Below are 18,353 nucleotides of genomic sequence, written 5' to 3' on the forward strand. Positions count from 1 at the left end.
ACATTAGTTATAGCAGTTCATACACAACAACAGCCTGCAGAAACATCTACATAACCAACCCACGACAAGCATTTAGACAGAAACACAGCGTTTGCTCACTGACTGCGTTTACATGCACCTTCATAATGCCATTAAAGCTGGAGCTCCTGTAAACAGAGTACTGTGATTACATTCATGTCATTATAGTCATTATTTGAGTAACCATAATCATAACGTGTACAGTGCTGCGATTTTAAATCACACTATACAGGCATTTCAGACAGAAACCCCACAGCTCAGGTAAGGATCAGGACATTGTGAGTTTTAAAGATGGATGGATGGATGGATGGATGGATGGATGGATGGATGGATGGATGGATGGATGGATGGATGGATGGATGGATGGATGGATGGATGGATGGATGGATGGATGGATGGATGGATGGATGGATGGATGGATGGATGGATGGATGGATGGATGGATGGATGGATGGATGGATGGATGGATGGATGGATGGATGGATGGATGGATGGATGGATGGATGGATGGATGGATGGATGGATGGATGGATGGATGGATGGATGGATGGATGGATGGATGGATGGATGGATGGATGGATGGATGGATGGATGGATGGATGGATGGATGGATGGATGGATGGATGGATGGATGGATGGATGGATGGATGGATGGATGGATGGATGGATGGATGGATGGATGGATGGATGGATGGATGGATGGATGGATGGATGGATGGATGGATGGATGGATGGATGGATGGATGGATGTTTTTTTTTTTTTTTAAATGAGGGAACAGACTCCATCCTTCATTTTTGGTTCAAATGGGTTTTGAGGGCATAACATCACATTTACTTCAGGAACCCCATTAAAGTCTGTATCTTGATAGTTAGCTAGGTTTTATGAAGGTAAATTTAAGACTTTAAGACCTTTTTAAGACCAAGCAAAGGAATGAATCATAAGGCAACACGATGTCAATATGATCTCTAAATGTTTTGTTGTCTTGTTTTATGAGAAATTAATCAAAATGAAGTGAGTTTATGATTAAAACGAGAACAAATATCCGTCAAATCAACTTAATTCAAAAGGAAAAACAAGTTTTCATTCCCCATTGACAGATATTTGTTCTTGTTTTAGCGAACAGGCCGAGTGCATTTGAATTGAACACATGGGTTAAATTTTGTTAAATGTTTCAAGACTTAATTTTTATTACATTTGAATTACATTCATTCACGTTTATATCTCAAGTAAATGCATGAAGTAAATGTTGATTTAAAGGAATACTCCACTTTTTTGCTAAGCTAAGCTAAAAGTGCTACCGCCAGACCCGGAGATCGGCTGAATGGATTCAAAAACGATAAAACTCAACTCTTGGGAAGTTGTACAATTAGCCTATTTTCAAAAATAGTGGAGTATTCCTTTAAGAATGCTTAAATATTAGCATTTTTCTTCTCTTTTTTTTTTTTATATAAATTAATACTTTTATCCAGGAGGGAGAATAAAAAGAATAAAGAATAAAAAGTCATAATAAAGACTTATATTATTAGAAAAGATTTCTATTTTGAACAAATGCTGCTCTTTTTAACTTTGTATTCATCTAAGAATCAAAGAAAGTAGTATCACATGTTCCAAAAAACAATATTAAGCAGCACAACGGTTTCCGACATTGATTATAATTCAGTATATTATTATGATTTCTGAAGGATCAGGTGACACTGAAGACTGGAGTAATGATGCTGAAAATTCAGCGCTGCATCACAGAAATAAATTATATTTTAAAGCATATTAAAATAAGAAACCAATATTAGAAATAGCAAAAAGATTTCACAATATTACTGTATTTTTGATTGAATAAATACAGCCTTGCTGAGCAGAAGAGACTCCCTTAAAAACATTAAAAATCTTACTGATCCCAAACGTTTGAGTGGCAGTGTATATAAAGGTTGATTTGGCAGTGTCTCGATGAGCGATCATGAACTCTGCTCACCTCTATGGTGTAGGTCTGGTCGTGTGTGACGGTTTCTCCGCTTCGGAGGGTCTTTGAGAGAGAAAACACGGTGGTCTGTTCTCCTCCCTGCTCCTCGCCCTCATTTCTCCCCTGCTCCTCGACGTCCGACTCCGGCTTCTTTTTCTTCTTCTTCTGCTTCTTCTGGCCATCAGATTGAGCTTTCCTCTGCCGGTACTCGGCCAGCTGGAGGAGACCAGACACAAACACACGCTTATGAGCGACAAAAATCACACACAGAGAGAGAAAGTCTGTGAATGGAAGAAACTAGACCGTAAAAACCCACAGTAACGCGGCACAGCTTGGTGAAGCTGAGCCGAATCATGGCTGATTGTTGATCAACACCGTCACCTTCCTGCACTTTGCCACCACAAATCCTTCAACTCTGCTTTAACTGGATTAGCAGCACAGACGCCCATTAAGACAGACATCTGCTTCATCAATATGCAACCGCATACGCTCACATCTATCTGTTGTTTATCACTCATTTGAAGCATAAATCATCTTCAGGAAGGAATACGAGCTCTTGAAAACTCAACCATGAACATCTTGATCAAATGAATCCTTCGTTCGTGCTGGAACAGGATTTACTGTCAGACACTAAACTGTTAAAAACCAGAGCAGCTCTGGATTACACTTACTGACCCAAATACAGAAGCCCAGTGTGAAGATCCCGTAGTCTCTGGAAGTGTAAATTAAACCCTGACTATTTACTTTCTTAGCCCTCATGCTGTGTTCAGGTCACTTTGACCGGAGAGGATTTTCATTTCCCTGAAAATGCTAGTGTTAGTGTTAATGCATTGGACTAAAACTTACTAAACCCCTTATTGGGATTTATTTTTTTCTTGGTTAGAAATATTCGTCCTACAAAAAATTTATTATGCTACATTATCTCCAAATCTTGCATGCAATCTTTTTACCAACTTGTTTTCTGTCAGTTAGCATGGTTTCTGTGTTTCTTTTTGGATCTGATTGATCACAGGCCTCACTGATCTGAGCTCATGCTCCTCAGTTTGAGTGAAAATGCATTATTTGTGGATAATTTTGGCTTTTAAATTGAGGTGCATAGGTTCAGAACAACGAGGCCTACGATTAGTCAGATCCAAAAAGAAACACAGAAACTGTGCTAACTGACAGAAAACAAGTTGACAAAAAGACTGAATGCAAGATATGGTAATAATATAGTGTAACAAGAGATTTATAAGCAAGTAAAAAAATAAATAATTTTTGACCAGGAACACCAAATTAGGAAAAGGATTCAAAACATAAAAACTGGGGCTGGTTTTTCCATTTATGGATATTATGGATAAAGATATTATAAATATGGAAATCCGTTTCTGCCACTTAATTAAAAAAATAAAACAAGGTCACAATTCTGACCTTTTTTTTATATATTGCAATTGCAAGTTTATATCTCACAAATCTGACTTTTATTCTCACAATTCTGATTTTTGACCAGGAACACTAAATTAGGTCAAGGATTCAAAACGTAAAAACTTGAGCTGGATTTTCATTTATGCATTTGGCAGATGCATTTATCCAAAGCAACTTAGATTGCATTTAATTAACACTGGGAATCAAACCCATGACCTTGTCGTTGCTAGCATCGTCCTCTACTGTTCGAGCTACAGGAACACTTCATCTGAAGCCATCAATCACTCTTAATTTTTCTACATTTACTTTCCGACTTCAATTCAATCAATCCCCAAAGGAAAAAAATCATATGCCTCTCTACATTTTTTCTGTTTAACAAACCTTTCTACTCTGAAATACTGCACATCACATGAATAAAATGAGTTGCATGCCACCCACGGCTAAACAGAACAACTGACAGAATAACAGCATCTGTAATTCAACACACACAGACACGTCACAAACCCAGCAGCTGAGAAAGAAAGTAATGGCCACCTGTCTGTCCACACACACACACACACACCTGTCTTTAGCCACACACACACACACACACACAGCTGTTGAACCAGAGCAGCACTTCAGCAGTAACACCCCGCTGTTTCCATCAGACTCCAAACCACATGAGTTCATATTGGATTCATTTCACAAAGATCTTTAGGTTTTAGGAGGGATTTAATACTACATTTCGCAAATAATTACATAATCAAATGATTAAATGCATCATCGAATGTTGCAATAAATAAATAAAATGCAATGAAATGATAGCATAGAAAAGAAAAAAACATTATTTCATGTGAAATGAAAAAGGATGTAAAATACCACATGAATACACTTTAGAATGCTAATTGAAATGTGAATTTGCATAAAGCAAATCAATATTAAAATAAAAATATCAATCCAGAAAATAAATCATGTTGCAATCAATAAACATATGCATAATGAAAGTGACTACAAATATATAAATTGCATAAAATGCAAATTTTTTATGCAAAATGAAAAGTGACCTGAAATACATTTTCACTGTACTTGATTTATTTGAAATAAATATACATTTTCATTGCACTTTTATATTATTTATTTATTTAATGTGCTTTTATTTTTTATTTATTGCAACTGTATCATCAATCATTTCATTAATTTTCTTTAATTCAGTCTGTTAAATCCCTCCACAGAATGAAGAAAATAAAAGCCTGTCTTCAGTGTATAACAATTTCTTTGGCAGATACGTAACATGCATGTGAACTTGCAATGCACTGACAAGACACTCATAAATTAATTTCTATAAATTGTTATAGTTAAAAACCTTTTTCTCCTCTATAGCACGTGGACATCTCAGTCTGTTCTGAACATCAGCTTCAAGGTGACATTTCACCCAGAAACTCCCTCTCAAACGCTCAAGAACACGAGTGAGAAACACATTTCCCAGGAAACCTCTTAACGCCGGAGCCGAAATACAGCTGATTCAAAAACTCTCTTTTGCTGTTACCATGGCGACGGAGCAGGAATCACGCATGCGGCTTTTACATTATTTATGTAAACAAGCAAAAAGAGCATTCGCACTAATGCATGTCCATTATGCTAAATGAACACTAATGAGTAGAGAGGTGAGATGGGCGTGGGACAGAACGTGAGCTCAATGTTAACACACTCAACCCTGATCACAGCCGTCCGTCCTGTGGGATCATGGGATACAGCAGAGACTCCTGGGAAAGATGCACCTGAGAAACAAAACAACTTCACAAGAGCAGCAGCTGTAAAAACATCCAGAGAGGGAGAATAACAACCAGACTCTGACACATGCAAATAAAACACACAGAGAGAAACAGAGATCAAACTTCTTACAGCAACTATGATGAAAGATATTATAGATGTGGAAATTGCAAATTTATCTCTCACAAATCTGTCTTTTTTCCTCGCAATTACAGGTTTATACATTAGATCTCACAAATCTGACTTTTTTTCTCACGTTTTTAAGTTCATATCTCACAATTCTGACTTTTTTCTCAGAACTGTGAGATATAAACACGCAATTACGAGTTATACAGTGCAATTCTGAGTGGGGAAAAAAGATTGAAAGAAAATAGTCAGTTGCGAGGATTTATCACGCAATTCTGGGAGGAAAAAATCTGAATTGCGATTTGTAAACTCAAAATTTCAAGTCAGAATTGTGGGATAACCTTTTTTTATTTTTACTCAGTGGCAGAAACCGGCTTCCATATGTAGATCTATTGTTTTGCATCATTTAAAACAAAAAACTGCATTAACACGTGGAGACCAAACGAAGGCCTGCTTCCATTTTTCAGACCAACTGCAATTTCAGAAAATGCTCCAAGCAAGTCTAATGCTGGCTGATATTGGTCCGGTCACCAATATATCGGCCATTTCTATGAGTCCTAAAGTAAAATCCAAGAAAGCAATAGCAGGAGCTGGAACAGAAGCAGTTGCACAGCTTGAAATTACATTTAATTTGTTTTTCCCCACAAAGGCTGGCATTAATCTCTGGGTTATCTAATCAGCTCCCTGAGGTGAGCGTCCCCTGCTGACACCCGTTTGGCCTATTTGGAAAGACTGCGATTGCACTCGGTCAAATCTAGGTCTGTTGTTACTTTAGTGCCAGGTCATTTCTGCTCATATCTACTGTCCTCATGCCAAATGCATCCCCAACATGCAGTAATACAAGAAGTATTTTTTTAATGAAGAAAAAAATCAAATTGTTTAAAAGTAACTGCAAAGACATGTATAATGATTCAAAAGATTTCTATTTCAAATAAATGCTGTTCTTTTGAAAAGCATATTGTGCAGCACAACTGTTTTCAACATTGATAATAATCAGAAATGTTTGTTGATCAGTAAATTATTATGATTTCTGAAGATCATGTGACGCTGAAGCCTGGAGTAATGATGCTGAAAATACAGCTGCAGATCACAGGAATAAATTACAGTTTAAGGCGAGACACTACAGGTGAATAGGGTAAAATTTTTAACTAGCAGATATCACCATGAAACTTTCCCAGTTGATTACCTACATTAAGATGAGAAAAAAATGTATTACAAAGTTTCTGTAATTTTATGTTTAAATATGCAAATTAGGCATTATCTAATTAAATATGCACTAATTTGCATATATTTTAAAAAACGAAATCTCAGAATTGGATAAAGCCAGGTTCAAAATTCTTTTTTCATTGTGTTCACATATTAGATGGGAAAAAAATTACAGAGGGCTTTATGGATATCTACTTTTGTTATCCTGTAAATCAGAATATACTGTCAATAGCCTTAAAAAATTTATTTTCGCCATGTTTTTTGGAATAAAATGTTATATAAATCAGGCTAGGAATAATATATTTACAAATCCCTCTGTAATTGTCTTCATAATATAACTAGGTACAAGACTGGAAAGTTTGGTGTATATAGGTGCTACTGAAGTGGAGATTTCGGACTTGGAGTATGAGAGAAAAGTCATTTTGAGAAAACGGGCTTTAAAGATTTATATTGTAAAAATCCACACATTTTTATATGAAAACATGGCTAACAAGCAAAACAACTGGCCAAGTAAATGTTTATAACAATGTAGACCATGAACACTGACAACTGAATAAAACAACATTGCCAAATAAGACCTTCAACTAACCACAGAGAACCACAAATACAGACACAAACTTATCATCAGAACTGCAACTCTAGTCATCTATGTCCATCGGAACACAAAGTTCACCCATGAGGGTTGAAAGCCTAGCTCTCCATGCCTGCACCATATGTAGGCCCCTCACCCTCTCTTGCTGATGCCTTTTCAGCTTTTTAGCTGTGCTCAGAGTCTTAAAAGTTGAAATGGCCATACTTGCAGCTGCCTCAACTCTACTCTTACCTACAAACACTGTTTTTGGACAGCGGGCCCAAATGACGGCGTTGAGGCACTCATTCGCATTTTGAGTGCCAGCATGCTGCATGCGCTGCAGCAGGCTGTCACTTGACATGCGGTGGTATACAGGTATCAGCTTCTGGCCCACCTCCCGAGACAAAAAGTTTCCTGCATGGAGCCTGTGGCTCTCTGGAGTTTCTCCATTTTCCTCCGCTCTCCTATACCAACACCAGGACAGGCTGCACCTGGTGTGCAAGGGGACTTCGTCACAGGACATGCTATGGAGGAGACCAGCCCAGATCTCATTTTTCATTTTCTCTATGGAACCCTGGTTATTTAAAATTGCCCCCCTGCAATAATTTTGTAATGTTTTACATTTTTTGGCCGTTAATTTTCCCAGACCCTTCCCCCCCAATTTGCGTTCAACACTTAATTTTCGTAGTGCTGTGCCCATACGCTTATGGGCATGGTTGATGCATTCTAATTTTACTACCTCATGCCCAGGGTATGGGTTGAGGGATACCACCTCCCTGAATGCAGCACTGTCCCCATCTGACAGCATCTGAATGTATCTCAGCTGGTGGCGACTCACAGACCTGGCCCACATCCTCTTCGCTGCCTCCTGCTCCATAGCCTTGCTTGAGCCCCTAAAATGTTGTGCACAGTCATGCGTTTCTCTCCAGCTGTCAATTTCCTCATCTGTAATCTTTCCCTCATGCCTGGCAGCTTCTTTAAGGGCACAAGCATGGCAATAGGAGGATAGAACCTCAAAGTCGATCACCAGTCCCGTAAAAATATCGATGCACACCCCGATCCCATAGTGTGATGTGAACCCTCTTTTCTGCCAAGTGCCATCAAAAGACACACTGATATCTATCACCGCATCTGCATCCTCTCTCAGCAACTCTGCCACATCTGCATCAATATCTGCATAGGCCTGCCTGACCTGCTGCCTGGTCCTGTGAAGTGACTCAAGACCTCTCTCAATTTCTGCCGCTAAAATGAAATGTGTATTGTATCAATAACTGTTCATTTGTTTTGTTTTTATAGATACAGCACACAGAAATCTGTACTGTAAAAGTAAAACTGACCACCGCAACACAACATAATGAATGAGATGGCACTTTATTCTATTCTTATAAATCTTATAAATAAATAAATATTTCATCCATACAAAACAAATATTGTTACAGTAATGTTATGTTACAAGGTGGTAACAGCCACACGTATTGGGCTATTTCTGACATTAGAAATTCTAAACCTCCCATCGACAGCTTACGTTCAGATGCGCTCACCGAGGGCATTTCACTGGGTAATCCATCACTAATTTTCCTTTTCCCCCTTGCAAGTGACAACTGCTGTACTCTTTTCGATGATTGACGCGAAGTCATTTTCATTAATTCACTCAAAAGATCCCGCGGAAAGCTTAACCAAACAAGGAAGCGTCAAAGCATACCATGTCATGTGACGATTCTGAACGAATCACGTTGTCAGAAATTGTCTTCAGCCAATGAGATTGCGCATTTAGAGTTAAATCCCCTCTTTTACTTTCACGATTGGTTGCTGATAAAAAGGAAATGACCATATTTGGATCCGACAGCATTGTACAGAAGAGAGAGAGCTTTCCAGCAGTATACGTGATGACTGGGTACAGGCAGAGATCGCGGAGCAGCATGTTGATTTAGAACGCCAACTTTTGTTGAATTTATGAGAAATCTACAGACGCAAACAGACAAAGTGCAGTAAAATAAAGACCTAAATGTGTATTTCGGACTTTTTTTCACCACAAGTCTGAAAGAAGACATGTTATTGAAGACAAATATCCAAAAATCTCAAAATTGACCAATAAAAAAAAAACGATGTTTTTGCCTGCCGTGTCTCGCCTTAACACATATTCACATAGAAAACAGCTGTTTTAAATTGTAAAAAATATTTCACAATTTTGCAGTTTTTACAGTATTTTTGATCAAATAATGCAGCTAACAAAAAAATAGCTACATCTAACATAATACCCCAAACATCTGAATGGTAATATAGTTGATATTAAATGTCCAATATATCATTCTGTGATGAACACTAGGGCCTTTATAAGGGCTCTTAGAAGTGTTTTATCATAAAAACCCAAGACACAAATCACAGATGTATCCGTCACGTGCCAAACAATCACTGACAACAGCTAACGAGCATCAGAACAGGGTCACACAATAATTTGGTGAGCGTGCGCTGCCGTTAATTAAGATCACGATGGCCAAGTGTGTAGGAGGTATTTAATTATGCAGCCTGCTTTAGTTTTATTGTAATATCTCTTGAGTGACACTAACTGTGTTTATCAGCCAAGCCAATTATTTCAGCAGACTATTGATCGGGATTAACAAAGGGTTTGTGTGCGCGTCTGAATACTCAAGGCCTGACCTCTTGTTAACCAGAGCTTTTAACTTACAATCAACAACACACACACATAAATTAAGGCCTTCAGATCTGGTGAAGGCAGAAAACACTTTCATTGCACGCTGGATTGGAACAATTGATTTTACATAATGGAACCGACCTCGAGTTAAACAGGCAACTGGACACGGTTGAAGGATTCAGGTCTGTATTAGTGTGCATAAGGCCTCAGTTCTAATCTAATGCACAGGTCTGATTTCCGGATATCAGACGTGTCTCAGATTTCAACTTTTAGCTTGAGTTTGCATGCATGCATCTGGAGTAATTCTGTGTCAAATCAAGCAAAACTTCTCAGACTAAATTTTTTGATTTTGTTCATATATTTTTTCTAAAGAAAGACAAACACAAATAGTGATGAGAGACAAAATATTAAATGCACTAGATGAATATTTACTGAGTAATCCATTATGTTGTAGCAGGGGGTCAAAATGACATTCAGAGATTCAGAGCCAAATTACAGGAGGGTAAAATGCCTTTGAAAAGATGGCAGCATCATTATATTATTTCTAGCCAGAGACTGGAAGCTCTATTAGTAAAATCTGTTGACTTTAGCAATCTGTGTTGAATTATATATGCCAATGGTCTGTTCAAAAATGGGAAAAAGCTGTTTGTGTGTTTTTTTCCCCAAATTTGCATGCCGGTAACTCAAGAAATGTTAAAGATATATTAATATCCTCTTATATGTTGGTTCTAAACAAACTTTTATTTTGGCATCTTGATTTTTAAGGCAATATATGGTCTAGTTCCAGAGATAAAGGGATTTCAATTAGGCTCCATTAGCCTATTCATTGGTCAAATAACACTTTGCATTCAGCTGACTGAGGAACGTGTGAAGAACAACAATGTTGTCTTGTTTGACTCTAACAAAACAATATACCTGTCTGGGTGCCAAAAAATATAATTTTTATAAAATATAAAAAGTCTGCATGCCTATAACTCTAGAAGCACTGAAGTCAACTAATTTTACTAATGGACCTCTCAAGTAATTTGGCTCTCTGGTGAAAATTGTCATTTTGACCCCATTTTACAAAATAGTGGATTACTCCGTAAATATTCATCCATGACATTTAATATTTGGCTTTCTGCTTCATTTATGCATTTCTTTCACAAGAAAGAAAATCAAAACTTTTAGCCGGTTAAGTTGACATGGAATGACCCATCTAGATAAATTACCTCATTACCTTAAAATTAATTATTAATTTGCTTTTAGGTTCATGCAAAAACTGCTGCAACAACACTCTCCAACACAAAAAGGAAAAAACATGCATGAATGCACACTTCATTCTGAAATAATAAATCACCCCTCTTTGGAATAATCTACCATGCAATGATGCACTAATTCTAATCTTGCATCTTATTTACTAATGCAGCGTTTCCATTTTGCAATGGCAGAAGACACTGACTGTTCTCCAGTCGTGTTCCTGAGCGTCTGGAGCACTCACTAATGACATTGGCATGAAGAGAACATGTGCTGACAGCTGCTCTGAACACCAACCGTTCGGTGCAGCAAAGCAAACAGCAGATCTGAGCCAGCACATGATGCACCAAACACATGAGCTCAGGGTTCATAGGTCATCCACCGAGTCTTTCACTGTGCTGAAACGAATCAAGATCTTTCTAAAGCCTCCAGTCCACACATGCAAAAATCCCTTTATCGGTCTTGTGCAAACGTAACATCACAGTGCTGTGCAACATGCAAATACTCAGCATGACCAACTCACATAATACATGTTACATTGCAGATGCTTTTATCCAAAGCCACTTGCATTGCATTTAAGATATGCATTTGATCAGTTCATGCATTCCCTGGCAATCGATCCCAGAAACTTGCTGTTGCAAGCACAATGCTTTAATGCTTTCAGAAAGGAATACAAGATGTTATGATGCTTCTGTTACTGACAAAAAGCTGTTTTGACTTATAACGGCAAACCTATCAACTGAATTAATGACAAACTAAGGAGTTTTCTATTGATAAGTAAACACAGAGATTGCTTACATGGCTGGGCAGTCACAGAAAACTCAAACTAGAGCATCACAATCAGAAAGGCTTTAATATTTTACTGGACAAAACACGCAATCAGTCTGCAATGATTTATTTCTGCTCCAAAGCAGCACAATTTTAAGAAACAAGTTTTTCTGCTTTTGTTCGCATTCAGTCCAAATGTTTACAAAAGAAATTATGAATCATTCAGAATTATCTCTTTCCATCACAAACGCCTTTATTCAGTGGCTCCTGACATTTACAAAGCTATTGTGATTTTTTTTGTTCTAATTGACTAGTTCAGGCATTAACTTGTACCTGAGAAATTAAAGTTGCATGTTACAATGACATTTAGTTTGATTCAGTATAGCTCAAATAATTTCAGATGTAAACCCGGTTTGGAAAATATTGATTTTCTTGGACAAAAAAGGCCCACAGGGGATTAATTTTCACAATATTGTGGCACTAAATTAAATATTAATGAGCAACAGAATGCTGTGAATAATTTTAAAGGTATTTTAAAAGGAAAAAAATATTCAAATTTGAAAATTTGAAAAATATTCAAATTTGCTGAATATTTACTCACCCTCAAGCCATCCAAAATGTAGATGAGTGTGTTTGTTCATCAGGTTTGTATAAATGTGTCTCTGCATCAGTGTCTCAGCAATGGATGCTCTGCAGTGAATGGGTGCCGTCAGAATGAGAGTCCAAACAGCTGATAAAAACATCACAATAATCCACACCACTCCAGTCCATCAGTTAACATCTGGAGAACACAAAAGCTGAGACAAATCCAGCATTAAGATATTATTAACTCGAGTTCATAATCCATAATAACGCTTCCTCCAGTGAAAAAGTGCATTAAAATCCAGCCACATATTTGTTTAGAGCTGTTTTGGGCTGTAAATGGAGCTTGATTAGCGCAGATTTCTCTCCTGATTCAGTCCAGAACACTTTTTCACTGGAGGAAGAGTTATTATGGATTATGAACTCTTGTTTTAGTTAAAAACATCTTAATGCTGGATTTGTTTCAGCTTTTGTCTTCTCCAGATGTTAACTGATGGACTGGAGTGGCGTGGATTATTGTGATGTTTTTATCAGCTGTTTGGACTCTCATTCTGACGGCACCCATTCACTGCAGAGCATCCATTGCTGAGACACTGATGCAGAGACACATTTATACAAATCTGTGAATATTCAGCAAATGTTCATTTTTGGGCGAACTACACCTTTAAAATTATTCACAGAATTCAGTTATTCATTAACGTTTAATTAAGTCACTTACCAAAGCAGACACTCACCGAATGTAAACAAACTCTAAACATCTCACCGCCATAAAATCTTTGGGTTGAAAGGATGAGACAAACAGGTAGCTTTAGACGACATCCGTGTTTGCTCATCATGTAAACCTGTCAGCGGGAATTAGACAGACAGGTCAGCGCAAGTGACCTCATTCACATGTGTTCACTTCATAGGGAACACTCCAGCACAGAGGGGTCACAATCTCACCACTCCTTCAAACTCTGAGTATTTTTAGACTCGGCCAGAGAGGAATCTGCTCTATTTATAAAATAACACGGTTCTGTTATCATCATGCCCTGAAGAGGCCAATGTGTTAGCAAACAAGAATGTAAGGCCATAGAGATCCAATAAACTATTGCTTGACAAATACATCCGATACTATACCTAAAAAAACAACATGGACAATCTCAGACATAATGCAAACTGACTGATAAAAAGCAGCTGCTGCAGTGCATGTTGTGCCTAATAACATACTTCAGCCTTGACTACAGCTATCGTATTGTTTCATTAACATCACGAGTCAGTCTCTGTGCTCTCGACATGCTCCAGCAGGTTATAGTGACCTAAAGTCTGCAGAGAGATCTGTTCATATGCAGAAATGTGAGGCATGGGATCAATCCGGTGTAGCAATGGCTAGAAAATCCAGTCTCACAAGCCAATCCACATGTTCTCAGACTGTCCTTACATTCAACAGCACTAAACAACCTGTAAGAGCAGTCAGATTCACAGTGACACAGTCTTATCTGTCCATATATCAGGTGGATTCATATATTAATATACAAGAGAGGCACAGAAAGAGCATGACATGCATACACACTCAAAACAAACATCACAAAAACTCATAAACAGAGAGTTTTACTCTAAAGTAAATGTGAAGTAATTCTCTATGATTTACAAAGAGGTAAACATGAGGTAAATGTCAGAAGAAAGGAAGGTAAATTTAAGGTTATCCTCAGATAAATGACAGCGCTGAAGTCAATTTAAGGTAAATTTGTAAATATGAGTCAGTAAATTCTGGGGTAAATCTCAGAAATTATGAGGTAAATGACAGCCATGAGTTAAAATAGAGGTAAATATGAGGCAAAATGGAGATAAGATGCAAGATGCAAGATTTTCTCTAAGGTAAATGTGAGGTATAGAGGTAAATACAAGGCAAATGAGAGTTAAATTATAGATTTCCATTATATACTGAGGTAAATGACAGCAGTGAAATGAAATCGAGGTAAATATCAGAAGAAAGGAAGGTAAATTTAGGGTAAACCTCAGAAAAATGTCATTCTGAGGTAAATGAGAGCATTGAAATCAACAGATTTAAGGTAAATATGTTGCAAATGATAGTAAAAACCAAGGTTAATTTTACACGTGAGCTATATTCTGAGGTAAATAACAGCTGTGAGGTAAAATAGAGGTAAATATGAGGCAAATGTGAGTGAAATCACAGATATCAGTGAGGTAAATTACAGCAGTGAGGTAAAATAGAGATAAATATGAATAAAACCACAAATGTCAGTTATTATCTGTGGTAAACATGAGGCTAATGTGAGTTAAATCACAGATGTAAGAGGTTATTTGATGTAAATGACATCAGTGATGTACTACAGTACTACGCTTTGTATGAGACAAATATAAGGCAACTGTGAGGGAATTCACAGATGTCACTTACTTTCTGAGGTAAATGTGAGGTAAAATTGAGGTAAATGAGGCAAATGTGTGTTAAATCACAGGTATCACTTATTTTCTAATGTACATGTGAGAGGTAAACGTCATTTAGCTCACATTTGCCTCATATTTACCTACATTTACATTAGAAAATACCCGAGATACGTGATTTAACTCATGTTTGACTCATATCTCAGTTATTTTCTAAGCTAAATGTTAGGTAAATAGGATATAAATTTGAGTGAAATCACAGATGCCAGTGAGGTAAATTACAACAGTGAGGTAAATATGAGGTAAATGCGTGTTAAACCACAGATGTAAGTGGTTCTCTGAGGTAAATGACAGCAGTGATGTAAAATAGAGGTAAAAAGGAGATAAATATAAGTCAACTGTGGGTGAAATGACAGATGTCAGTAATTTTCTGAGGTAAATGAGGGGTAAAATTGAGGTGAATATGAGCTAAATGTGAGTGAAATCACAAGTGTCAGTCGTTTTTTGAGATAAATGACAGAATTGAGGTAAAGCTAAGGTAAACTCAGATGCCAGTGAGGTAATGACAGCAGTCTCAGATGAGCGGTAAATTCTGAGGTAAACTCCAGCAAGCTGAGGTAAATCTCAGGCGAGAGGCATATTCTGAGGTGAACGTCAGCAGACAGGTAAAGATGAGGTAAAGATGAGGTAAATCTCACCTTGGCTTTGCCGGCCTGTAGTTTCCTCTGTCGCTCCTCGTCTTCCATCATCTCTGCGGTTCCTGCGGCTTAAACACGGACAGACGCGCGTCAGAAAAGCGCCGCACGCCTGGCGTTACACGCGGCGCGCTGACATGTGCGTCCGCTTCGGCTCAGACGGTAAATCTTTGGGATTTCTTCAGTGTTTTACTCGGGCTTTGCTGTCACCGTCGCCGCCATGTTTCTCCACGTAAACACAGCCTGGCGGCGCGGTGACGTCACGGCGCACGCGGCCGCTTTAAAGCCTGACGCCGCAAATATCGGCTGTGCAAACAATATCAGTTACTGTTATATGTGCAGCAAGCAAATACAAATGATTGATAATTGTTTATTAGCTATATGATTGACATTTTTGTATGTCGTCCTGTATTTATGACCCATATTATACTGAACTGAATTCTGCATATATCGGCCGGTGTTGCTGTGATGTCAGATTATATTGTCAGAAGTGGTCCAGTGGCACATATCTTATTAAATATATAATTAAAGACACAGTAAGAGGTCTCTATGTCTTTTAAACACGATAATCACATCTTTATTATAACCTATGTTTGTTTTTTTTTTTAAGAAATTGAGCCAACAAAATATGTTTTTCTAACGTTTCTTTTACATTATGAAAGCGTTATTTCTGAATAGTCTCTAAACGTTCAAAACTTCCAGGTTTTTAAATATTTTAAAGCATTTTTCTTGGTTACTTGAACTTTAAGAGAACATTCCTTGTTATTCTTTAGCAAACACTATTGAAACGTTAATATTCTCTGAATATTCTGGAAAATTAGTAACATTTATAGAATGTTAGAGGAACGTTCAAATCAAAGGTATGCAAATATATAAATAGAGTTTTTGTGGTAACATTATAACACGTTACAGGAAGACGATACTATGAACATTTATTCATAACTTTTTTATGACGATGTTATTTCTATGAATTATCAAATTGTTCAGGTTTGAAATGATTTTATAAACGTTTTTTTATAAACTTATAATGTAAACATGTAACTTTTAAACGTTTTTTTTTAATGTTACATGAACATCCAACTAAAAAGTTTCAGAAAAAAAAACAGTTCCATGAAGGATGTATAAATCATGTTTTTGTGCTAACGTTTTGAGAACATTCATAAAGACAAGACAGCTAACTAAAATATATTCAAAGAATGTTTTGCTATATGATTCTTAGTAATGAAAGCGTTATTTCTGAATGTTCTCTAAAATATCAAAATGCCCAGCTTTTTTATATTTTTAAGATGTTTTTTGGTTAAATGAATGTTACATTTGATCACTTTACAAACATTATGGGAATGTTACTTTTGAATGTTCTCTAAACATTTTGAAACAAGTAACATTAGACAAACATTAAAAAAACATTACATGAATGATGTATAGCCTAAATAATGTTTTTAGTCATGTTTTGAGAACATTAGATGACTCTGAATGAAAGTTTTTCAGAAAAAATGTTCCATGAATGATGTATAAATAATGTTTTTAGTCATGTTTTGAGAACATTAGATGACTCTGAATGATGATGTTCCATGAATGATGTATAAATAATGTTTTTTAGCTAATGTTTTGAGAACATTATTAAAGAGCAGATAACTCTGAATCAATGTTTTAGAGGAAGGTTTGAGAGTCTGAGTCTCTCCGAGGCGTTCTGCTCGTCTGAAGGGAGTTTGTGTGAGATATCGGCCGTACCTGCAGCAGAAGCAGGAGATGGAGGTCTATTCCTGCGGCTGACCGGAGCTGAACAGCTGATGGTTTGACAGATCTTGAATTCCACCCATCTTCTCTTGGACATCCTTCACTTTCCGCTGCAGCTTTAGGTCTCACCTGTGAACTCGTTGGGTTCTGACGCTCAGAGATCCAGGAGCACTGAATGTTTGGCCTGTGAATTATTAATGTGAGAGCAGCACAGGATCAGGTTCAGAAACTCAAACACCTGCTGAGACACCAAACTAACTCAGTGACGCTCTACAGAAGAGAATAGAGTAGAATAGAGTTCTGTTGAGCGCTTGAGGAAACATCAGAAGTAAACTTCTCCATGTCGTAGTTTATGGAGCTGTTTTTTACAAAAAATTATTACTTACTGGCAAAAAAGTACTTTTCCTTTAAGTTTACAAATAAATAAATAGCTGTTAAAAAAATAAATACAGAAATACAGATTTTTCTTATGAACCAACAGCTGTTAAATATGGAGAAATAAGAATGATACTAACAAAAACAGATTATCCATGAATTCATAAATAAATAATGAGCTTTTTTAAATTGACATAAACACATATTATTATTCAGTATCTAATATTTAAGATCATTTTAAATGCAATTTTTAAATTGAGTGTTTTATATATTTGTCATTGGGCGTCTGATCACATAGACACAACCAATAACCTTTTTATAAAGCATACATTTATTTACAGTCTTTATGAATTTCTTTTAACTTCATATTTGATTACTTAATTCTAAATATCATTCCTTAAAAGTTCAGCCCTTTTCCCATATTTACTGTATGTTCCATGTAAATTAATCATATTATATACGCTGAAATTTGGCGTGATTGTTTTGGAAGCTATAAATAAAACAAGGATTATTGAGTGAAAATGAAATGAGTGCACAAACAATTTTCACTTACAAATTGCTTGTCGTGTCCACAATTAAAAGCAAAGAAATGGAAAGTAACATGTTGAATTAAACAGAATTTTGAAAGACAGAAATAGTATCTTCTTGTAAAACATACTCCAATAATCTTTGTTTGAGTTACATCTTTAAAAAAAGCTTTTTTTATTGTCAGTCCCAGCATGAACCCAATCATTATGTTATTGATTATAGATGGGTTTTGCTGCATGAGAGGAAACATTTATCTGATTAGAGCTTCTGAATGATTTCACCAGATCAACCCTGAATCATAACTAGATAACAGGATCTATAGTGTATGTGTAAGTTATGTTTTCTTGAAATAAAAACTCTGAAAT

The 18,353-nt window shown here is 36.7% G+C and overlaps 1 protein-coding gene across 4 annotated transcripts in view; it reads right to left on the reverse strand.

Moving 5' to 3' along the window:
• Nucleotides 1-15,592, reverse strand: part of LOC306885755 (A-kinase anchor protein 9-like) — a 120,248-nt gene extending 104,656 nt beyond the window's left edge. For all 4 annotated transcript variants that reach the window (XM_079442525.1, XM_079442523.1, XM_079442524.1 and 1 more), the window contains exons 1-2: nt 15,352-15,592; nt 1,986-2,189 (exon numbers count right to left, since the gene is read on the reverse strand). In XM_079442525.1, the coding sequence (XP_079298651.1) occupies nt 1,986-2,189; nt 15,352-15,402 (255 nt within the window). In that variant the 5' untranslated portion in view covers nt 15,403-15,592. The remainder of the gene's footprint in view (nt 1-1,985; nt 2,190-15,351) is intronic.
• Between the last annotated feature and the right edge of the window lie 2,761 nt (nt 15,593-18,353).

Source organism: Barbus barbus (genome assembly GCF_936440315.1).
Source record: "Barbus barbus genome assembly, chromosome: 19".
Lineage (NCBI taxonomy): Eukaryota > Metazoa > Chordata > Actinopteri > Cypriniformes > Cyprinidae > Barbus > Barbus barbus.